The sequence below is a fragment of the Ursus americanus genome, chromosome 5, assembly GCF_024610735.1.
Source record: "Ursus americanus isolate L20-20 chromosome 5, mUrsAme1.1.p, whole genome shotgun sequence".
NCBI lineage: Eukaryota > Metazoa > Chordata > Mammalia > Carnivora > Ursidae > Ursus > Ursus americanus.
Window position 1 is genome coordinate 3763656 of NC_142131.1, and position 26279 is coordinate 3789934.

Genomic DNA, 26279 nt, shown 5'->3' on the forward strand with positions numbered 1-26279 from the left:
CGATCTTATGTATCGAAAGAAAGGAAGGGTACCTGATGATGAAAACAGATAAAGCTTCGATGATATTGCCAATCTCAACTGATATCAATCCATTTTGGAGTTTAACTATAAAATTGAAAATCCATCAGATACTACTACATAATGGACTACTACTGAGTCATAATGACAGACAATATTTAGTCAATAAACCAGATGTTTTGTTGATTGCAAATACAACAAAACAGGATTTTATTGATAGTGCTGTTCACCTAAGCAGAACTTAGTAAGATTTGCAGAGAAGATAAATATATGTTGCATATTAGTCTAGCAAAGAGTTTAAAAATGTGCAAATTCAGAAACATCAAAGTAAAGGCAATTATCTTACAGAATAGCTAACCATATTTAAAAAGTAAGAGCTCATTATAAAGTGCCATCAATTCCAGATATATCTGACATATAAGAAAGATTCTGTCATCAAAAATTATTATACTTGGTGCTCAGCACATGCTATTATAAAGTAAAACAACTAGATTACTCTAGAGTGAAAAGGATGTCCAATTCCTCAATTCAACAGATACTGATTGAGAACTTATCTGCTTATAACTGGACAGCTATAAACAAACATGAAGGAAGGTGATGCTTTTAAATTAATTAACTAATTAATTAATTTCAAAAATAGGAAAATTGATATTACTCAGAGATTAGAAAATTTTGGTATTTCCATCATTATCCAAGGACAGCCAACAAAGAGTTCACCTTCCTAATAAGCTCCAAAAGGCAGATTCTTCTGCCCTGAAGAGCTAGAATTGAAGAATAAAATAAAATAATCCTTGGGTTTATAGACCATTTAAGCAACTCAAAATGCCTTCAAAATTATCAGCACCTTTAATCTGCAAACAACCCAATCAGATAAGAAAGATTTATTTTCTAATTCAGTATTTCCCAAAGTATGTTCCATTGCACTGTGGACCCTTCAGGACACTCTTTGAAAAGGAATTTGGTCAAAATTTTCAGAGACACTGCTATTCCATGCTATATTTCCCCTCTTAGGCATTGGATAGTAAAAGTTTAGAAAATTCCGGCAGTCAGTACAAAGGTTTCTTTTGTCTTAACCCAGCAAGCCCCGGATTCTGGAACTCATTTCTCCTCAGAACACTTTGAGGACACCAAATTCTTCCGATTTTTCTACTAACTCACTGGTCACTCCTTAGATCCTACTAGGTCCTCCTCTCCTAGACCACCTAACTTGAAGTGCCCCAGAGTTCAGTCCTTGTTTCTCTTTCTCTATTCTCTCTCACTTGGTGACCACCTATAGTCAAATGATTTTAAATACCATCTGATACCTATGACTCAAATTTCTATCTCTAGTTCAAATCATACTCCTGAACTCATGGCCCAAATACCAAATTTTGACAATGACTTGTTTTTTTTAGAAAGACAAACTGAAGCCTTGCTCTTTCCCTTCAAAGCTGCTCTAGGTATAATCCTTCCATGCTTCAAAACAAATTTTATTCCTCTAGTTCTCCTGCTAAAAACGTTAAAATCATCCTTGACTATTCTCCTTCATACCTCACATTTAATCCAAGGAAATCTCCTACGGTCAACCTTCAAAATATATCCAGAAGCAAAGCACTTCTTGCTACTACTCCTGCTATGACCATCCTTGCTCAAACTGTAATCTTCTATAATGTGGGCAACTGCAAAAATCTCATTCTTTCATTCTTGTTCCCCTTAAGTAATTCTCCACATAGTTGCTACAGTAATCCATTTAAATAAAAAGTAAGAGCACATTATTCCTCTGTTACTACTCTCCAACCCGGTGGCTCCCCACTTCACTTAGAGAAAAGCCATAATCCTTAATTATGGTCCACGAAGCCCCAAGATCGGTTGTCTAATACTTCTCCAATCTCATTTCCTGTAGTCTCACCTTCCCCTCCACTCAGACTTCCTAACCACACCCTGATTAGTCCAATATGCTCCTGCACAATAGCCTTTGCAACAGGTGCACCCTCTGACTGAAAGGCTCTTTCCCCAGAAATTAAGGGATTTAGTAGCTCCCTGTTACCAGTCTTTGTTCAAATGTCAACTTCCCAGTGATGCTTATCCTGACTTGGACTTAAATTGTGTCCCAACCTCTAGACACCCAACCATCTACCCTGCTCTGTTTCTATTCCTTGGCATTTACTATCTTCCAATATAATATATAATTTACTACTTATTTATTAACTGCCACTCACCACAGATTTTTATCTCTAAAAGAGGGGGGGTTAATTAGTTTTATTCACTGATGTATCTCAATCATCTAAAAATGTGCTTGACACATAGTAGGTGCTCAATAAATGTTTCTTGAATGAATAAATAAAACATATTTATGCCCAGACAATAGAGAATTACTGTGTAATATTTAATATCATTTTCCCCTTGGTATTTTGACCAAAATTAGACCTAGGTTTAAAAAAGACAATATTAGGAAGATGACTTCTCCTGATAGAGATGATTATATTATCTGCCTCCACATTTTTTTTTTAGATTTCTATAAATTAATAGATGGCTTTTCATTCTTACTGAATTATATAGCCAAAATAAACATCAATGTATCTAAGAACCTGATTACACATTTGAATCACCTTAAAATTTTTATAAGAATCTATGGCCCATCTTAGTGATACAGCTCCTTAAGGCACTCTTCACCACTGAAGAGGAAGAGTACTGGTTAACACTGCCATTAATTAGGATCATGTTAAATAGCTAATTGTTTTCTCTTACCCTTAAATAAATAATTTTTAGGTCAAGTTTTCATGATCTTCCATGGTATCATAATTTAATTTTTAGTTCTTCTAATTCTGCCATATTCAACTAAATTTCCCTTGTAGAAATTTTTTAGATACTTATAAGGATGGAATACCAATAGAATTACTTAAGTTAATTTCAGCCTTTTCTTGTAATGCTATTAATGAAACAATGCTTAAACAGTCATTTAGGAAAAATCTTTTTAAAGCTTTAATATTTTTACTGATTTTTAATAAATTAGAAAGTAATATTCTAATTATTAATTGAAAAGACTGAATTATGCAAAAATTTCACAGATATATGTGAGCATATAAGCTTTAAAAACACTGTATGGCAAGTATTTTTACTTGTCTTATAAAACATACTGTAAAATCTCATTAATTGGCATTAATTTGGGGAATTGTCTATTGATTTATAAAATGTTATTACTTTAAACTACATAATTATGGCATTCCATTGTAAATTCCTTAAAGACTTACTAAAGGCATTGCCTCAATGAATAGATAAGATATATTTACAATTAACAGTTCAACTATTTATTTATTTATTTTTGAAGATTTTATTTATTTATTTGACAGAGAGAGACTGAGAGTTTACACAAGCAGGGGGAGTGGGAAAGGGAGAAGCAGGCTCCCAGTGGAGCAGGGAGCCCGATGCGGGGCTCGATCCCAGGACCCTGGGATCATGACCTAAGCCAAAGGCAGACGCTTAATGGCTGAGCCACCCAGGCACTCCCATTTCAACTATTTAAAATAAATTGAATAAAATGAAATAAATGACATCGCTAAAAATTTCCAAAGCGTTATTCACCATCATGTAATAATAGGTACAAGAGAAAGTTTAAAAGTGCCAGAAAGCAGTTTGTTCTCACAGCTATAGTATACAATGTCTCTGAAACATTATTTATTCATTTATTGAAAAAGTTTTTCTTCAATGATTATGAAAGATAAAGCTGCAAATGATCACAAGTTCCTAACGAAATAAGAATTGATGAACTGTTATATTTTAACTTTCAATGTCTAGTTTTTAGTCATAGTTACCAAATGAGAATATGCTATCATCCAGTGAGTTGAGTATCTTGCTTTGTCGTAATAATAAGGCCATAGGGGTCATCTGCACACAGGATTAATTAAAATAAACTAGATAGCTAATTCTAAAACTATCTGCCACCTCATCAAGCTATGAAGTTACCAATTGCACACCTACATGGAGACAAGGAAGTATGATAAAGTACACTCGGGGTACGAAAGATTTACTAGCTAAGGTTTTTAAAACCCAAGTAAAAGAATAAACTTCAGAAGTTCTTCTGAAAGAATGCACACACCAGATAGTTGTCAAGAACCAAGAAAGGGCCCATGGCACATACAGGAAAATCCTTACTATCTGACAGGACAGTAAAGGAGAGAAAGGAAATATAATTCATAATTAACAATGTCATATACAGGTTAGTATGGCTCGATTAATAACAAAAATGGGAATAGCCACAATAATTTAAATACTTCACATTCATTTCCACATTTATCACATTTTCATATACTACCTTTTTTCCCTATGGAGACATCTGAATATGTTTAACAATCAAATTGTACTATTTAGAACCACATAAACTAAAAATGCCTAAAACATCAGCTCTGGTATCATTAACTATGATAGTTCTATTTATGGACTATTCAGCTACTCACAGAAAAAGCCACGGCCAGAGCTCAGGCTTCTTCAGCCTTGGCACCCCTCATATTTTGTGCTGGAGAGTGGGGAGTACAAAGGCAGGGGCCGTCCTGTGCATTACAGGACGCTTAGAAGCATCAGCGACCCTACACATCAGCTACCACTGTCCTACCCACTAACTGTAACTACCAGAAACATCTGGAGATATTGCCAGATGTCCCCTGGAGGGCAAAACTGCCACCTTGGAGAGAACCACCAACTTAGGATGGAAGGAAGAAAGGAAAAAAGGAAAGGAGGGAGGGGGAAGGGAGAAAGAAAGGGAAGGGGAGAGAAAGTATTTATACTAGGCATTCTTAAACAGTTAATGAAACTATATAAAATGAAGTTGAATTTCTAGTTGGTGGATTTGAATGCATTTAATGTCATTTAAGAATATTAATGAGAAAAAATCTATTTTTAAACAAAATCAAACGTTTGTGATATCAAACAACAAATACATCATCAATCTCAGGTAAATAAGATTCTACTGTTCTTAAGAAGAAAATAATAATAAATAGCTTTCTCCTTATTTCCTACTTCCAGCTTAAGAATAACACCCTCCATCCTGCTGTCTCCCAGCAATAAAAATATTGCAGTCCTTCATTCAGTTGTGAAGGCAAGAGAAGAGCTTTTTCCTCTGACTCTACAGGTGGTTCGTGAGAGTGACTGACCTGAGGTGACTGACAAGTCTACTTTGCATTTACAGACAAGTTTAATAGGCCCTGCATATTAACAAGAGTAATAATTTGTCACAGCAAAACAACTGATTTTTGTACTCACTTATTACCTAGACACTAGTCCTTCAAGTTTCTCTTCTGACTGCTTTTTGGCTTACCATAGATGTAACCGATCGTGCATCTTCTTCATAATTTACTACTGGAGGTGGCTCTTTCCCCTCATTTTCTTGTACTTTTTGCTCTAGTAATTCTTTCTGTGCTGTAAACTTTGCCTCGGTGCACCTCAGCTGCTGGACTGACTGTTTCAGCTCTTCAAGTGCCTGTTTTTGGCTTAGCAGAAGCACAATACTGAAAGAGAACACATTAAACATAAATTATTTCAACTTCTTTAAGAAATAAGATTTTATAAAGGAAACTACGTTAAGTATGTTATGCTTCTATTTCATTTTCATCGTTATAACAGTCCTTCAGAATCATTAGAATTATAAAACCGAACAGCTCTCAAGTCATCACAATACTTACTAAATGTTAGCATTAACAAAATGGAAGGGGAAAAAAACAACAAAATGGAAGAAAATCTTTGGAAACAAAAACCAAATTCAGGATCCTTTCAAATATAGTATAATCTATGGCATTCATTTTCTTCTACAGCTAAGCCATCTACCTCACTGAGCACGGACACTTAGGCTGAGAAGTGTGGAACCTAAAGTGAATTAATATGACTGAAGCAGAATCTCATTTTATTTCAAATCTCAAATGGAATATAGCTGCAGTCAGATCTGTGCCTCAGGTAAAATAAATCAAATCAAGGTGACAACCTGGGACAAAACTGTGTTTATATTGCAAGGAGTATGTTTTTAGAGTCGGAGAAAACTGTTCTGACAAGGACTGAGGCCTGAGCTGTCATTGAGGAAATGAGCGCAAGACAAGTCCCCAGATCTTTCCAATACCACCACTACAAAGATAACTGACTTACCCATTTCTTCTTTAGAGAATTACATAGGCCACATGTCGCCTTATTGTGACCTTTTATCCCTTGAAATCTGCCCTAAAGGGAATTTCAAACTAATCACCCACATTAAAGCCACAAGAAAAAGGTAGTGGTGGCAAGGAACACCTTCTGGAAACACTGTCATACATGGTATATTAATATATTAAAGAACTGTGCCACGTACCACTGAAAATAGTTATTAATATGTAAGCGACAATAGATTGTCAATAGGAGAAAACTTCAAAACTGGAGAACAAGATCAGAAAATGTTACCCCCTTAAATCAGAACTTACATGGATCAATATTTATTGAATAAGTAATCATAGGCAAAAGGAATGCCCACCAAGAGAGATTTGTTTATAAATATGCTGTTGATCAATATTTTGAAAACCCAATTCCAATCAAAGGGAGCAGGGTGCAACCTCAGTGAATGCTATAAAGAAAGCTACAATCTCCTCAGTATACTGCAATGAGTTTCAGGTGAGCATCCCAACAAAAAGAGAACTCAGGTAGAGAACTAAATGAAATTTGGGAAAAGTAGAACTAATGAGTAAGATTATTTTCACCAGAAACCTAGCAATGTTCAAAAGACAAACCCCTCTAACCAGTGGAGTTCACAGCAAAAGTAATGAAGAAGGATGTACCATACTGTCAGAGCTCATTAACACTTCCCAAGTAAAATCATCATGGCATAATGGAAAGAGTGTAATTATACTGAATGAGAACAGATTCAACGTAATGAGTTAATCACGTTGTTTTTCTCATCTTCAGTTTTAACACTGGAAAAATTGATAATATACCAAATTGTCAGGGTTATTCTGAATACAATGAGATAATACTTAAAAAATTGTTGGCACAGTAGCTAACATAAAGTAAGAATTCAGTAAATAGCAATTATCATTTATATCACCATCATTCAACATTCTGTGACCTGTGTTCTAAATCCACACAGGTTTCCTGATAAATTCACGCTGGTTGGCATATTAGATGGTAAGCTTTTTTTCATGATAAATTGCTTACGTATTTTTTCTCCGTGAATCTCTTCGGAGAAAGTTGATTTTTAAAACAACCACTTTTGTGAACATAAATTCATGAGGACGGGGTTCTAGAAAAGATTACACCCATATGAACCTAAGCTTCTTGAGGGTTCCTTCTTTGCATCTCCTAGCTACCAAAAGAACCACATGACAAGAGGATAAGGAACAATTTAAAATGTAAAAGATAAGATGGTAAAAACACATATTCCTGTACATCTGCAGGATGAGTCCAAAAAGAGGGTGAATGATTTCACAAATGTGGACCAAATAATAGGAAAGTACACTTGAAAATACTAACACTCTAAAACCATTACTGCTACCATTAGCTTTTTGTAAATAAATTTCATATATAGGGAAAAATGCAAAATAAAATAATAATGATAATCAAAAGAATGAAAATAAACTACAAAATTGGAATATGGAATGACAAATACCGAACAACAATTGCAAAAAAGTAAATATTAACTGAACAGCTGAACAAAATTCGAAGAAAGAGAGTTTCGGGAGTGAAACACACACATTTTATTATCTCTTCAACTGTATAGCACGCCCCCAAAGGTGACTACATCCTTCTCCCCAGAACCTGTACATATGTTACCTTACACAGTAAAAGGGAGTTTTAGAAGTTACGGACGATGGAATGGGGAAGTGTTTTAGATGATCCACGTGAACCCAATATTCAGAGGCATCTGATAAGAGGGAAATAAAAGGGATGATGTTAGAGAAGCCAATGTAACCAAAAAAAGGGAAGAAAGGCACTGTGATGTGGGGCCAAGAGCCAAGAAATGTAAGTCTCTAGAAGCTGGAAAAACAGAAAAAGTAGATCCGGCCCCTACACAGAGCCTTCAAAAGAAATTAGCCCCATCAACAACATGCTTTTAGATCCATAAGATTCATTTCCAACATCCGATTTCCAGAAATATAAGCGAATAAACTGGTGTTGTTTTAAGTTACCAAGTCTGTGGCAATTTGTTATAGCAGGAAAAGAAAACAAACACAAACCCTAAGAGAAATGATACCTCTTTTTTGTCCATTTTAAATGGCTGAACTAGAAGGATTATTAGATAGTTGTGCAGTAGCCAGTAACAAATAGAATACAGACCTAGAAGAACAATATTAGAGTTAGAAGTATTATTCAGTCAGGAAAAAAAAAAATGACTGTGTTACTTGAAGGATGTGAATAAATTAGCTTTAGCTTCATTAAGTACTAAACAAAATTTCTGAAGGATTAAACCACTATAGAAAGTTAGAATTAAAAAAAAAAACTTGATAGGTTGGGAAGATGGTGGAGGAGTAGGGGACCCCTTTTTTAGCCGGTCCCCTGAGTCAAGCTGGATAGATACCAGACAAGCCTGAACACCCACGGAATCAGCCTGAGACGCAGGAAGATACATCTGGATCTCTACAAATGAACATCTCCAGCGCTGAGTATTGAGGTACGAAGCGGGGAGCTGTGAAGCCCCGCACAGATATCGGAAGATAAATGGAAGGGGGAGGGAGCCGCCGTGTTTGGGTGCCAGGAAGCGGTAGCCACCTGCACGGGGGAGCGGGCGGACTCCTGGATGGCACCCGCGAGAGAGCAGACTGGGACCGGTGAGCCAGGGAGTGTGCCACCAGACTGAAACGGAGATCCGGTGTGCTCACTGGAACCAGACTGACCCGGGAGCCAGGAACGCGCGCCACCAGACTGAGGGCCGGAGCTTCGAAGCGCACCGGGGCGGCTGGCGGTGTTAGAAACACAAAGGACAGAGATGCGCTGGCCCTGGAAGTGAGGGCTGGGACGCTGGGTGTGGGGCGCACATCCCGGGACGCTGCAGGGTTGAGCAGCACCAACAGAAACAGAGTTAAAGTGGCCAGAACATCAGTGGAGAACGGTCCGCGATCCCTCTGTTCTGAGACAGGGGCTGAGATTCGGCCACTGCTGCTCTGACTCTCAGAAGAGGCACAGCAAACCGCCAGGGAAAGCCGCCAGAGAACAAAAGCCTGGAAATACCGGCTCACAGTGTGCCCTTCCCATCCCCCCTCGCAGGGGACACGGAGACTCTACCCAAACAGGGTTGCCTGAGTATCGGCATGGCAGGCCCCTCCCCCAGAAGGCAGGCTGAAAAATCAAGAAGCCCACATCCCTAAGATCCCTATAAAACAAGGGCGCATGGCCTGGGTCCGGTCAATAATCTGGGCTCTGGACAACCCCACAACCTCTCCTCATCAGAATGATGAGAAGGAGAAATCCCCCCAACAAGGAAAAGACAATAGTCTGTGGCCTCTGCCAAAGAACTAATGGATATGGATATAACCAAATTATCAGAAACGGAATTCAGGGTAACAATGGTCAAGATGATGTGTAGACTTGAAAAAAGTATTAACGAAAATGTTAATTAGAATATAGAATCTCTAAGGGCGGAAATGAGAGTGAATCTGGCAGAAATTAAAAATTCTATGAAACAAATGCAGTCAAAACTAGAGGCTCTGACGGCCAGGGTCGCAGAAGCAGAGGAACGGGTTAGTGAATTGGAGGATGGGTTAATAGAGGAAAAAATGAAAATAGAAGATGGTCTTAAAAAAATCCACGCCCACGAATGTAGGTTACGGGAGATCACTGACTCAATGAAACGATACAATGTCAGAATCATCGACATCCCCGAGGGGGTGGAGAAAAACAGGGGTCTAGAAGAGATATTTGAACAAATTGTAGCTGAAAACTTCCCTAATCTAGCAAGGGAAACAAACATTCGTGTCCAAGAGGCAGAGAGGACCCCTCCCAAGCTCAACCACGACAAACCTACGCCACGTCACGTCATAGTGCATTTCACAAATATTAGATCCAAGGATACAGTATTGAAAGCGACCAGGGCAAAGAAATCTCTCACGTACCAAGGCAAAGGTATCAGAATTACGTCAGACCTGTCTACACAGACCTGGAATGAGAGAAAGGGTTGGGGGGCATTTTTAAAGCTCTTTCAGAGAAAAACATGTGCCAAGGATCCTTTATCCAGCAAGGCTGTCATTCAGAATTGATGGAGAAATAAAGACCTTCCACAATCGCCAGTCATTGACCAATTTCGTAACCACGAAACCAGCCCCACAGGAGATATTAAGGGGTGTTCTATAAAAGTAAAAAGGCCCCAAGAGTGATACAGAACAAAAAGTCACAATCTATAGAAACAAAGACATTACTGGCAACATGGCATCATTAAAATCATATCCCTCAATACTCAGTCTCAACGTAAATGGCCTGAATGCTCCCATAAATGCCACAGGGTTACAGATTGGATAAAAAGAAATGACCCATCCATTTGCTGTCTACAAGAGACTCATTTTGAACCTAAAGATACATTCAGACTGAAAGCAAAGGGATGGAATACCATCTTTCACGCAAATGGACTTCAAAAGAAAGCTGGGGTAGCAATTCTTATATCAGGTAGATTGGATTTTAAACTAAAGACTATAGTTAGAGACACAGAAGCGCACTATATTATTCTTAAAGGAAGTATTCAACAAGTGGATAGGACAATTATAAATATATATGCCCCCACCAGGGGAGCAGCAAGATACACAAGCCAACTCTCAACCAGAATAAAAAGATATATAGATAAAAATACGTTAATAGTAGGGGACCTCAACACCCCACTATCAGCAATAGACAGAACACCCTTGCAAAAACTCAGTAAAGGAACAAAGGCTTTGAATGCCATACTCGATGAGTTGGACCTCATAGATATATATAGAACACTACATCCCAGAACCAAAGAATACTCATTCTATTCTAATGCCCATGGAACATTCTCAAGAATAGACCATGTTCTGGGACACAAAACAGGTCTCAACCGATACCAAAAGACTGAAATTATTCCCTGCAATTATTCTCAGACCACAACGCTTTGAAATTGGAACTCAACCACAAGGAAAAATTTGGAAGAAACTCAAACACTTGGAGACTAAGAACCATCCTGCTCAGGAATGATTTGATAAACCAGGAAATCAAAAATCAATTTAAACAATTTATGGAGACCAAAGAGAATGAAAACACAACGGTCCAAAAGTTATGGGATACTGCAAAGGCAGTCCTAAGGGGGAAATACATAGCCATCCAAGCCTCACTCAAAAGAATAGAAAAATCTAAAATGCAGTTTTTATATTCTCACCTCAAGAAGCTGGAACAGCAACAGAGGGACAGGCCTAATCCACTCACGAGGAAGCAGTTGACCAAGATGAGAGCAGAAATCAACGAATTAGAAACCAGGAGTACAGTAGAGCAGATCAATAGAACTAGAAGCTGGTTCTTTGAGAGAATTAATAAAATTGACAGACCTCTGACAAGACTTATCCAGAAGAATAGAGAAAGGACCCAGATTAATAAAATTATGAATGAAAAAGGAGAGGTCACAACCAACACCAATGAAATTGGAAGGATTATTACAAACTTTTATCAACAGCTTTATGCCAATAATTTAAGCAATTTGGGAGAGATGGAGGCCTTCCTGGAAACCCATAAACTATCAAGACTGAAACAGGAAGAAATTGATTTTTTAAACAGGCCAATTAATTATGAAGAGATTGAGTCAGTGATAAACAATCTTCCAAAACATAAAATCTCCAGGCCCGGATGGTTTTCCTGGGGAATTCTACCAAACGTTCAAAGAAGAAATAATACCTATTCTCCTAAAGCTATTTCAAAAAATAGAAACAGAAGGAAAGCTACCAAACTCATTCTATGAGGCCAATATTACCTTGACCCCCAAACCAGGCAAAGACCCCAACAAAAAGGAGAATCATAGACCGATTTCCCTAATGAATATGGACGCCAAAATCCTCAACAGGATCCTGGCTAATAGAATCCAACTGTACATTAAAAGGATTATCCATCATGACCAAGTGGGATTCATCCCTGGGATGCAACGGTGGTTCAACACTCACAAATCTATCAGTGTCTTAGATTTTATCCAGAAACAAAAATTCAGAAATCATATGATTCTCTCAATAGATGCAGAAAAAGCATTTGACAAAATACAGCATCCTTTCCTGATTAAAACCCTTCAGACTGTAGGAATAGATGGTACGTTTCTCAAGATCATAAAAGCCATCTATGAAAAACCTACAGCAAATATTATTCTCAATGGGGAAAAGCTGGAAGCCTTTCCCTTAAGATCAGGAACACGACAAGGATGCCCACTCTCGCCACTATTATTCAACATAGTACTAGAAGTCCTTGCAACAGCAATCAGACAACAAAAAGGGATCAAAGGTATATAAATCGGCAGAGAAGAAGTCAAAATGTCTCTCTTCGCAGATGACATGATACTCTACATGGAAAACCCAAAAGAATCCACTCCGGAACTATTAGAAGTTATAGAGCAATTCAGTAATGTGGCGGGATACAAAATCAATGCTCAGAAATCAGTTGCATTTCTATACACAAATAACGAGACTGAAGAAAGAGAAATTAGGGAATCCATCCCATTTACAATAGCACCAAAAACCATATGTTACCTTGGAATTAACTTAACCAGAGACGTAAAGGATCTATATTCTAGAAACTATAAATCACTCTTGAAAGACACTGAGGAAGACACAAAAACATGGAAAAATATTCCATGCTCATGGATCGGAAGAATTAACAGAGTTAAAATGTCCATGCTACCAAGAGCAATCTACACTTTCAATGCTATCCCGATCAAAATACCAATGCCATTTTTCAAGGAACTGGAACAAATAGTCCTTAAATCTGTATGGAACCAGAAAAGGCCCCGAATCGCCAAGGAACTGTTGAAAAGGAAAAACAAAGCTGGGGGCATCACAATGCCGGATTTCAAGCTGTACTACAAAGTTGTGATCACCAAGACAGCATGGTACTGACACAAAAACAGACACATAGACCAATGGAACAGAATAGAGAACCCAGAAATGGACCCTCGGCTCTTTGGGCAACTAATCTTTGATAAAGCAGGAAAAAACATCTGGTGGAAAAAAGACAGTCTCTTCCATAAATGGTGCTGGGAAAATTGGACAGCTACATGCAAGAGAATGAAACTTGACCACTCTCTCACACCATACACAAAGATAAACTCCAAATGGATGAGAGACCTCGATGTGAGACAGGAATCCATCAGAATCCTAGAGGAGAACATAGGCAACAACCTCTACGACATCGGCCAAAGCAACATTTTTCATGACACATCTCCAAAGCAAGAGAAACAAAAGATAAAATGAACATGTGGGACTACATCAAGATAAAAAGCTTCTGCACAGCCAAGGAAACAGTCAAAAAAACTAAGAGGCAGCCCACGGAATGGGGGAATATATTTGCAAATGATGCTACAGATAAAAGACTGGTATCCAAGATCTACAAAGAACTTCTCAAACTCAATACGCGAGAAACAAATAAACAAATCATAAAATGGGCAGAAGATATGAACAGACAGTTTTCCAATGATGACATACAAATGGCTAACAGACACATGAAAAAATGTTCAAAATCATTAGCCATCAGGGAAATTCAAATCAAAACCACACAAAGATACCCCCTTATGCCAGTTAGAATGGCAAAAATTAACAAGGCGGGAAACAGCAATTGCTGGAGAGGATGTGGAGAAAGGGGATCCCTCCTACATTGTTGGTGGGAATGCAGGTTGGTGCAGCCACTCTGGAAAACAGTGTGGAGGTCCCTTAAAAAGTTAAAAATTGAGCTACCCTATGACCCAGGCATTGCGATACTGGGTATTTACTCCAAAGATATAGACGTAATGAAGAGAAGGGCCATTTGCACCCCAATGTTCATAGCAGCATTGTCCACAATAGCTAAATCATGGAAGGAACCGAGATGCCCTTCAACAGATGACTGGATTAAGAAGGTGTGTTCCATATATACAATGGAATATTACTCAGCTATCAGAAAGAACTCAACATTTGCTGCAACATGGACAGCACTGGAGGAGATAATGCTAAGTGAAATAAGTCAAGCAGAGAAAGACAATTATCATATGATTTCTCTCATCTATGGAACATAAGAACTAGGAAGATCGGTAGGGGAAGAAAGGGATAAAGAAAGGGGGGTAATCAGAAGGGGGAATGAAGCATGAGAGACTATGGACTCTGGTAAACAAACTGAGGGCTTCAGAGGGGTGGGGGGTGGGAGAATGGGATAGACTGGTGATGGGTAGTAAGGAGGGCACGTATTGCATGGTGCACTGGGTGTTATATGCAACTAATGAATCATTGCACTTTGCATCAGAAACCAGGGATGTACTGTATGGTGACTAACATAATATAATAAAAAAAAATTAAAAAAAAAGATAACATCGTAAGTTTTAAAGCTACTATAAAATGTTTCTTATTTCTCTCTCTCTCTCAAATAAATAAACAAAATCTTAAAAAAAATAACTTAAATAGAAATAGCAGAAAATCCAGCAATTCCATGTCTGGGCATTTACCCAAAGAAAACAAAAACACTAATATGAAAGGTATTTGCATCCCTATGTTCACTGCAGCATTATTTACAACAGTCAAGATATGGAAGCAACCTTAATGTCCATCAAGAATGAATGGATAGGGGCGCCTGGGTAGCGCAGTCGTTAAAGCGTCTGCCTTCAGCTCAGGGCGTGATGCCGGCGTTCCGGGATCAAGTCCCACATCGGGCTCCTCCGCTGGGAGCCTGCTTCTTCCTCTCTCACTCCCCTGCTGTGTTCCCGCCCTCGCTGGCTGTCTCTCTGTCACATAAATAAATAAAATCTTTAAAAAAAAAAAAAAAGAATGAATGGATAAAGATGATGGGGTGCGGTGTGGATATAGACTGTTCATATATATAAAATACATATATATTTAAATATGTAAGATAAATCCACATAATGAAATATTACTCAGCCATAAAAAAAAGAATGAAATTTTGCCACTTGGGACAATATGGATGCACTTAGAGGATATTATGCTAAGTAAAATAAGTCAGACAGAGAAAAACAAATACCTTATGATTTCACTTATATGTAGACTCTATAAAACAAAAGAAACAAACAAAACAAAACAGAAACAAACAGATAAACTGGTGGTTGGCAGAGGGGTAGGGGGATGGGCAAAATATGCAAAAGGAATTGAGACGTATAAACTTCTGGTTATAAAACAAGTCACAAAGATATAAAGTACAGCATAGGAAATATTAGTCAATAATATTATAATAACTGTTGGTGACAGTAACCAGATATATCATAGTGATTATTTTGTAATGTATAGAAATGTCAAATCACTATGCTATACACATGAAATGTAATATTGTATACCAACTACAGTTCAATAAAAATAATTAATAAATAAAAAGATTTTAAATCATATATATTACATAGTTTAGAGAAAAGGCCCTATTTTTATTTTTTTTTAAAGACTTTATTTATTTGAGGGAAAGAGAGAGAGAGTGTACATGAGAGAGTGGGAGAAGGGGCAGAGGGAGAGGGAGAAGCAGGCTCCCCACAAAGCAGGGAGCCCAACCAGGGCTCAGTCTCAGGACCCTGAAATCATGACTTGAGCCAAAGGCAGATGCTTAACTGACTGAGCCACCCAGGTTCCCTGAAAAAACTCTATTTTTAAACATGACTTCTCATGGCATTTATAATCTCTATATTACCACTATTTCACCTTTATTTTACCATGGATAAAAAAATGGTGTCTTCCAAAATGATCAAGATAAAGGAGAAGAGTTAGTATTTTCAACAAATGGTGCTGGCACAAGTGGACATCCAAATGCAAAAAGTGAATTAAAAAAAGACCTTATACCATTCCTAAAAATTAACTCAAAAGAGATCACAGACCTAAATGCAAAACATAAACCATAAAACTCATAGAGAATATATAGGAGAAAACATAGATGACCTTGGGTATGGTGACAGCTTTTTAGATATAACACTAAAGGTACAATCTGTGAAAGAAATATTTGATAAACTGGACTGTACCAAAATTAAGAACTTTTGCTCTCTGAAAGGTAACGTCAAGAAAACAATAAGATAAGCCATACACTGGGAGAAAACATTTGAAAAACACACATCTGATAAAAGGACTGTTACAAGAAATTTTGATACAAAGATCTCTTAAATGTCAACAATAAGAAAAACAGCCTGATTTAAAAATAGTCAAAGATTAAAGGAGATATACTGATGGAAAATAAGTACATGTAAAGATGCCCCATATCATATGTCTTCAGTGAAATGCAAATTAAAACAACAATGAGATACCACTATGCACTTAATGAAACGGCCAAACTCCAGAAACTGACAACATCAAATGTTGCCAAGGATGTGGAGCAACAGGAGCTCTCATTCATTGCTGGGGGTAATACAAAATGATGCAGCCACTTTAAAAGCCAGTTTGACAATTACGTACAAAAAAACTAAAAATACTCTTACCATAAGATCAAGCAATCACATTCCTTAGTATTTGGTCAAAAGAATTAAAAGTTTATGTCCACAAAAGCCTGCACACAGATGTTTATATAACAGTTTTATTCTTAATTGCCAAAGCTTGGAAGCAACCAACATGTCCTTTAGGAGGTGAGTGGATAAATAAACTGTGGTTCATCCAGACAATGGAATATTATTCAGTACTCAAATGAGCTACCAAGCCACAAAAAGACATGGAGAAAACTTAACTGCATATTATTAAGTGAAAAAAACCAATGTGAATATACTACATCATGTCTGATTCTAAATACATGACATTCTGGAAAAGGCAAAGTTATGGAGATCAGCAGTTGACAACAGTTGAGGATGGGGGCTGGAGGATAAATAACTGGAGAACAGAGGACTTTGAGCAAAAATTACTCTGCATGATACCATAATGATGGACGCACATCATTATACATTGCTCAAATTCACAGAATGTACAAGAGTGAAACATAATTTATTTTTTTAAATGTAGGGTTTTAAAGATTTATTTATTTGAGAGAGAGAACATGCATGCACATGAGCGGAGATGGGGGCAGAAGGAGAAGGAGAGAGAGAACCTCAGGCAGACTCCCCTTTGAGCAAGGAGCCTGACATGGGGCTCAATCCCAGGACCCTGAGATCATGACCTGAGCCAAAATCGAGTCAGCCACTTAACCAACTAAGCCACCCAGGCACCCCTAGAATGAAATGTAACTTAAACTGAGGATTCTGGGTGATAATGATGTGCCATTGTAAGTTCATCAACTGCAACAAATGTTAACACTCTGGTGGGGATATTGATAATGGGGGAGGATATGCATGTGTCAGGGCAGGAGTATATGGAAAATCTATGAATCTTCCCCTCAATTTTGCTGTGAAACTTACACTACTTTAAAAAATAAAGTCTTAATATTAAAAAATGAGGTATCAGTACACATCTATTAGAATGGCTCAAATAAAATACGGTGACCACACCAAATCCTGGCAAGGATGAGGAGAAACTGAACACCCACGCACTGCTGGTAGGAAACCAGCAATCACACTTATGACTAACCCAGAGAAATTCAAACTTATGTTCACACAAAAACCCTTACATGAATGTTGGAAGCATCTTTATTTGTAATAGCCAAAAATCGGAAACAAACCTGATGTTCTTCAAAGGGTGAATGAGACAAAATATCCATACTGCCATGGGTTAAATTGTGTCCTCTAAAAAGATGTGTTCAAATCCTAACACTAAGAACTTCAGCATGTGACCTTAATTTGGAGATGAGGTCGTTGCAGCTGTAATTAATTAAGATGAGGTCAGACCGGAGTGGATGGACCTTTAGTTTCTATGACTTGTGTCCTTGTAAGAAGAAGAAACTCTGGATACTGAGAAGAGTATCCAGAACACTGTATGAAGGTGGAGGCAGAGAGTGAAATGACGCTTCTATAAACCAAGGAAGGCCTAGGTTTGCCAGCCATCAGAGAAGTTAGGAGGGAGGCATGGAACAGATTCTCCCTCGGAGCCATCAGAAGAAACCAGCCTCCCAACACTTCATTTCAGACTTTTGGCCTCCAGAACTACGAGAGAATAAATTTGTTTTTTAAGCCACCAGGTTTGCAGTACTTCGTTATGGCTGCCCTAGGAAACTAACACACACACCACGGAATCCTACTTAACAATAAAAAGGAATGAAAGTAGCTGGATGGATTATGATGAATGTAAAAAGCCAATCTCAAGAGACTGCATACAGTGTGATTCCATTTACAGAACATTCTTGAAAAGATAAAACTGTAGAAATGAAGAACATATTAACAGCTGTCAGGAGTTAGGAAAAGGGTGTGAGATAGAAGGCAGTGTAGCTATAAAAATACAACATGAGGGACCCTTAAAATGATGGAAATGTTCTGTACCATTATTGTGTCAATGTCAATATCTGGATTATAATATTATATCATAGTTCTGCAAGATGCTACCACTGGGGAGAACTGAGCATGGGGTACATGGGACCTCTCTGTATTGATTCTTACAACTATATGTCAATCTACAATTGTCTGAAAATAAAAAAATTAATTGAGAATACATATCACTGCTGCTGCATCACACTTCCTCTGGTGAGGTGAGGTTTTTATAATCTCATATGCCTGGGGTTTCTAAATACTGTCTTAGGGATAGGCATTTTTTATTCTCCTTCAAGAGTTCTAAATATCTATTGTACTGTATCATATTGGCAATCACTCAGTCATTCTGAGACATTATCCTAACACCAGGAATTAGGTTAAAATATACATTTCCTGGTTTTTAGTTTAGTGGTTTTGAAGAACTATGAGATTTGCTGGGGAGATTTGTGTCCTGTTGTATGGCTCTAGTCTTAACTTTTTTTAATCAACATGTCTAATTATGAAATTAATGAGCAACATTAGCTTCCAACAATTAACCTCATTGAGTTTTATGTATAATGATATAATTTCATATCATTATCATCCTGCTCTTCTTCAGTAGTTACTTTTTTAAAAATATTGCTATAATCACTATACCATATACTATACACTTATTTTTATGTTTATAACCATTGAGCAAACAAGCTATACATACTACAGTAAGAAGAAAATTTTAGAAAATAAATGATCGTATAACACAAGATATATAGGAAGCCATAAATAAATTTAAAATATGGATAGGACTAGGACCTTTGCATGTGCAACTTACTTCCTATCACTGACTACTCTTTGCATGCATTCTTCACATGGAGGGCACCTTCTGTCCTTCACATCTAGCAAAAATGTCACTTTCTAGGAGACCCCTGACTACCTATCTTAAGTAGATGCTCCTCTATTATTCTTCTATCTTGACTCCTTATTTCATAGCAATTATCATAATTATTAATTTCTTATTTGTATTAGTCTACTCCATGAAAGTTTAAACTTCACGAGACATGGGATAATACATATCTTACCTCTCATTGTATTCACAGTGCCTAACAGTTATGCCATAAATATTACTGAATGAATTCCCTACTTACGAAGGACATTTTTTTGTAACACACATAATTTTTAAATCCTGAGACAAAAATAAAAGGTCCCTGAATTTGCAGATTAGAACAATACCCTAGATGGCTCAAGTCTTACCTCAACTATAAGCTAGCTGTGACATTTTGCAAGTCTCTTAAAATTTCGCAGCCTCAGATATTACATAATTTGAAAGACAAGGAGGCTGAATCAAATGAGCTCTTAAGATTCTGCATGGCTCTAAGAGTTTTCATTTTATAACATATAAAGTATTTTTAAGTATTAGGTGATAATGGCACAAAACAACACAAAATTGAATAATCATTCACTTTTTGAAAGTCAAGCCAAGCATTAAAACCAATAGTAATATTACTTGCTCTTCATGCCATTAAGTCATAAATAACATATGCTTGGCGTACTTTCCCATAAACTATTTTCTAATACAGCAGTCAAGGATCATAAATCAGGAGAAGAGTGATATTATTTCCATGTGAATAAATATGCTTTAGAAGTAATGAGTAAAGTTATGTATACCAGAGTGACACTTTGTGTTGTATTAAAATTATACCATTTCAAGTGGTTGGTTTTATTCCTTTTACTCTATTTTTTAAAATATAATATTACAACAGCTACATTTCAACTGAGACCTCCATCATTTATGTATGCTAAAACTCGACTCGTTAGTGTGAATTTAATGTCACATAAAAACCATTCTTTAAGTTTATTTTTCAGAATCAAAGCTATCAAATGATTTCCTATATAATTTATTTTTTCCCTGTTACCATAAAATGTTTTAGAGACATTTATGTTAAACTCAAATTTAAAGGTTTTAACTTTAGCTCCTTATTATGTTGTATTTCAACAGAACCAATAATGCTCTCTGTTAGGTAAAAATTCAGTATAATTGCAATAATTTAAGAGTGTAAATATCTAACTTATAGGACACTTTTAGCACTTGTGAAGAACTGTAGTTCTGTTTTACTGTTTTATTACTTCCAATTAACAGTATACGAAGCTAAAAAGTATTGCCCAGTAAAAAAATTGTAAATCTATCTCTAAAACTAGATTAAAATTGCTTTCAATTACATAAGTGTATTTAAATATGTATGTAGATTTATACACATACATACACAAAAAAGGAAATGTTTATGAATTATTAAGAAACTGAAATACAAACATTTCCACTAAAATCCCTTACAGGTTATTTATTTAGGAAAATATTTTAACATATAAGTCAAAGACAAACTTCACCCCTACTAATATCTAAATTAATGAGATTTCACAATGACTGCTTAGTTATATGACTGTACTTAACATTTTCAAGATTATGCCATGAAGCTAACAATAAAAACACCATGATAACAAAGGGTTAACAGAATTTGGGTTAAACAGGCCTCATCCCCTGAACTGCTTAACATACTTACCTCTTTTAACTTACTCTCATAAGAACACTTTTTAAATAATAAGAGCAAGCTGATGCTGTGATCAAAAAGGCATATGCTGTGGATTCAGGAACTCATGCATTTGTAATTGTAATTTTTTAAAAATTCTCTAAGTCATACAGGTAACATACAGGCAAATACACAAAAGACATAGTGAAGATAACATTCAATGTGGTAATATATGTAAAACATCCAGCACAGCATGTGGAACAGAGTTAAGAACTCAATAAGTGTTATTTCCCACATATCTACCACCCTTAAGCCCCTTCTCCTATACCCCCATTCTCATTTCCTGATAAATATAAATAGGTGTAGGAGAGTGGGTCACATTCATTATGTAGATGAAGAGAGAGTCAAAGATTTGAGTCAAGAAAATATAGCAAAAAATCAAAGAATCTCAATTTCTAGATTAAGGTAACACTTAAAGATTGTCTCTTCCAACAATATATAGTCAGACATGCTAGTGAGAGGGTCAGCTATCTAATGGTCTTTCTTTATACCCACTAAATTTTAAAACAGGAGTCATTTATAATGTATGCATTTACAAAACTGTAAAAAGTAAAACTACTTGGTCATCTGTAAAGATGTGAAGAAATTATTCCCAAACATAGAAAAGCAAAATATAATTCTTTTTTTGAATTTCATATGTGCAATGGTTGATAAATTTTATTTTTATAATCCAAATAGAATCTTCTGTTGATGCAATACTGAAATTTTCCAGATTTATTAAGGGAATGCCCAGAGCAACTCAAATTTTCCTGTTCTCATCTCTAAAAAGCTTATAGATTCCGATATAATATTTAATGCCAAGTTATAATAAGAGTCATAGTATAAGTGGGAGAGGTAGGATCCTAATATTCTGAGCTACGTAATAGAATAGATGGTGTTGCCATTCACTGAAATAAGGAATACTAAGAGTGAACTAGTTGAATTGGGTTGGTCGTACTGAGATTTTTAATTCATTCTTAGACATGGGAAATTTAGGGTACTTCTAAGACTCTGTCAAGTAGGCAATTGACCACATGGCCATTGAGTTCAGAGGAAAAATCTGAGGAAGAGTAATAAATGTGGGTCATCTTCAGGAAACTACCTAGGGAAAGAATACAAAGAGGGGAACAACAAAGCCTAGGGCCATTCTTCAAATAACTCCAAAATAGATTGGCTTAGTGGAGGAGAATGAGTTTATAAAGGAGTAGCCAGAAAGAGGGGCAAAAGATCTGGTCCTAAAGACCAAAGGAAAAGAAGAAACACATAGTCAACAAAATCAGATAGTAAGAGGAGGTCAAGTAAGACACTTGTTAAATTTAGCAATGTACAGATTACTGGAGATCTTACAGACACCTATTTCAATGGTGATGGGGAAGAAGCTAGATACACGTGGGTTAGGAACTAAGCGGGAGTTGAAGAAATGAGAGAGCATCATTACTCTTAGAACAAGTATGACTAAGAAAACAGGAGGCAAACGCAGTTGGGGAGAAATATGAATACAGAAGGGTTATTTGGGGCGGAAATTGTTTTTGAGAGTCAAGATTTAAGCATATTTAAAAAGTGAGCACTGGACCCAATTGAGAAGAAAAGATGAACATATTATGATAAATAATGTAAAATTTCTGAGAAAGTATGAGATGACAAGATACAAAAAACAGGCCCAAGAAGTAGACCTAGAACAAGGAGCAGTTCCTCTATGGATGCAAGCACAGAGAATGGGTACAAATGCAGTAGATGTGGATATCTAGTCAAGAAAATAACAGAGTTGCCACCTGATGATTCTATTTTTTTCTGTAATGCAGGAGAGGTCTATCTGCTATCTATGAGGGGGGAGATAAGAGGATCAGAGATTCAAGAGAAGTAGAGAATACCTGAGAAGTTATGTAGAAAGAGCAAGAATAGACCAGAGAAATGCAACACATCACAATTTCCTTGAGAATCTTGATAAATCAAGCCAGTTATGAGAGAATGATAGTGAGAAATTTATATGCTCCAGTCAGGAGCAGAGAAACCATACTAGTTACAATACCTGTTGGAGATGCAAACAATAACTGAAGACAGAATATAAATTTTAAGTTATAGATCAAAATGTAAACATTAAAACAATAGAAAACATAATTAGTGAAATCAGTGAAAACAACAGTATCCCCCACCCAAGTAAGAGGAAGCGGTAGGAAATCCACAGATCCAGAAATCAGCAAGAAAAATGATAGTAAGACAAAACAGCACAGCAAATCTTAGAGGAATTTTTGTAAGTGAAGCAGATTGCTATTTTCCATAAGTGTGTTTGCTTCCTTCTAACACAGAGAAGCCAATTTCTAGATAACACTGATCTGCCACTTTCTGAACAAGGAATGCACAGTGAATGTGGTGGACACCGATAAGGGGAATAAAGACAACTTCTTTCTAACAGGATTTTTCAGAAAATAGTTTAAACTGTTAAAACACTGAGACATGATCAGCACACTATATTGACAAAACCCAGATCAATTTTCCAGAGTCCTGGAAAGTAACTCAATGACACCAAGTTTTCCACTTAAAACAAAATTTAAGCTTCTAGAAATTTTACAACCATGATAACATGTAACTGAAATATTCTGTAAAATTACATCAATTAAACTTTCTTTCTTCAAATTATTTTTGTTTTACTCACTCAGACTTCTTTTCATAGGTCTTAGAAGATTCCTCAATTCTCTTCTCTAGCTCCAAGACAGCTTCCTCCTTGTTTAAAAGCATCTGCTGTGTCTGCATAAGTTCTTCTGCTAAAGTTTTCAACCTAGAATGAACAGTTTCCTCGTTATCAATCAATAAGTTAGTTATACTCACTTTACGCACATACCCTGAGCATTCATACATCTAAGATGGTGATGTCCAAAATGGTAGCCACATGTAATCTAATTTAAAATAAAGTTTCAGTTCCTTAACCAAGGAACCATTAACCACATTTCAACTGCTAAACAGAGACATGTAGCTAGTGGCAACCTTACTGGACAGTACAGAAAAGAACATTTCAATAATCGCAGGTAGTACTTCAGGAAAGTCTGAGAGTCTTAGTCATTAAATAGAAAAAGAGAAACAGAAAATTAAAAAAAGAAGAAAGGATTAAAGCAAATAAATACCTGTACTGTCTCAGGAAGAGTGCATAGTGAAAAGACCATGGTTTTTGTTTTCTGACAAACACGGATTTACATTTTGGCTTTGCCACCTTTTATGAGATACTGGATAAGTTGCATAAGCTCATTAAATCTATTTTCTCACTTGTAATCTGAGTGCAGTAATACCTGCTTCGAAGCATTGTTTTGAAGATCATATAAACTAATGCATATATAATGACTGGTACTTAGTAGGTACTGAGTAAATGGTATCTAGTATTGTTTGCATGTGTCATCTCATTTAATTCTCATAACAACCAATGAGATAGATACTATTATCCATATTTTAAAGAAAAGAAAGTGAGGCTCAGCTGAATGGCAAATTTAAGAGGATAATAAGCTATTTCTTTTTATATAGTATAATAATGCTTTACAGGTATTTTCTATATAAATATTAACGATTAAATACACAAAGCTAATATGTACAGATAGACCAGATCATTTTTGGTTGCATAAAATGCACTTGGTCCTGAATAGAAATATTCCTACCACAAAAACACACACAGCTATCATATCACATTAAAATTTTTATCTTCAGCCTTTTAAAGCAACATATGAAATCCAAAATATACAAAAGAAAATATTAAATAATCCAACTCTATGAAAGTTTAAATTTTTTGGAAGTTAAAGAGATGATAAAGAAAGTCAGAAGTAAGAGTCAAACTGCAAAGAAATATTTGCAGTGCAAATTACAAGCAAAAGCCTTCTTAGAATGGGGCACCTGTGTGGCACAGTCAGTTAAGCATCTGACACTTGGTTTTAGCTCAAGTAGTGATTTCAGGGTCGGTGAGGTCAAGCCCCACATGGGGCTCCCCGCTCAATACAGAGTCTGCTTAAGTTTCTCTCTCTCTGCCCCTCCCCACCCCGTTCTCTCTCTCTCTCAAGTAAATAAATCTTTAAAAAAAAAAAAAAAAAAAGCCCTCTTAGAGAAAAAGATGACCTAATATGAAAATGGACAAAGAACAGAACTGGAAGTTCATCAAGGACAAATGCAAATGATCAATAGGCATATAAAAATATTTACAGCCTGACCCACAATTAAATATCTGCATATTAAATAAATAGTAAACTTATTTTTCATCTACTAAAATTGACAAGTATGAAAAAGAGGGATAATGTCCAGTATTCTCAATATTGTAAAAAATAATAACGGAAACATACACTGTTGCTGTGACAAAATTTGCACAACTTTTTTAGAGATCAACTTGGAATTGCTTTTCAAATTTCAAATTAGAATATTATCTATCTAAAAATCTTACCAAAATACTTTACAATGTGCACAAAATTTGCCCATATGAAGGTTTGTTGCAACAGTGTTTATAAAACAAAAAAACTAGAAAACATTTAAATATCCATCAACAGGGGACTGGCTGAATAAATTTTAATCCATTTAAGACACAAAGTAGCACATAGTCACTAAAAAGAATGAGGTATACGAATGTAAGTTTCTTCAAAGAAATATTTTTAAATTAAAAGGCATGATGAAGAATACATATATCATGGTTCCATTTATATTAAAATACATATATGTGTATGTGCTATGGACTGTTTCTCCTCAAAATTCCTATGTGGAAGCCCTAACCCCCTAGTGTGTGGTGTTTGGAGTTGGAACCTTGGGGAGGTAATTAGGGTTAGATGAGTTCTTCAGGGTGGAGCCCTAATGATGGGATTAGTGTTTTATAAGAAGAGACAGCAGAGAGTTTGTTCAAAATACTATAATCCAGATTATTTCATTTTTATTTAGAGTTAAATAACATAATAAATCTTAATAGGTTTCTGAAGATAATACTATATTACAGCAAAACATAATCTATGTTGCCTATCTAATAATGACCCGGAATCGTAAGGAAAAGGTGAATTAACTTTCTTTAGATATACATATATTTTAAGAAATTTACATCAAATCTAGGGGTCCCGGGTTGGATCTGTTGGTTAAGTGTCTGACTTCAGCTCAGGTCATGATCTCAGGAGACTGAGATCAAGTCCTGTGTCAGGCTCCTCACTTAGCGGGGAGTCTGCTTTTCTCTCCCTCTTCCCCTGCCCCTCCCCAACTCTCTCTCTCTCTCTCTCTCAAATAAAATCTAAAAAGAAAAGAAAAGAAATTTACATCAAATCTAGTAA

At 36.3% G+C, this 26279-nt stretch overlaps 1 protein-coding gene across 3 annotated transcripts in view; it reads right to left on the bottom strand.

Annotated features, from left to right (window-relative positions):
- Window positions 1-26279, bottom strand: part of FER (FER tyrosine kinase) — a 437115-nt gene that overhangs the window by 290784 nt on the left and 120052 nt on the right. For all 3 annotated transcript variants that reach the window (XM_045808269.2, XM_045808262.2, XM_087861935.1), the window contains 2 exons: window positions 23660-23782; window positions 5309-5498 (listed from right to left, as the gene is read on the bottom strand). In XM_045808269.2, coding sequence (XP_045664225.1) covers window positions 5309-5498; window positions 23660-23782 — 313 coding nt within the window. The remainder of the gene's footprint in view (window positions 1-5308; window positions 5499-23659; window positions 23783-26279) is intronic.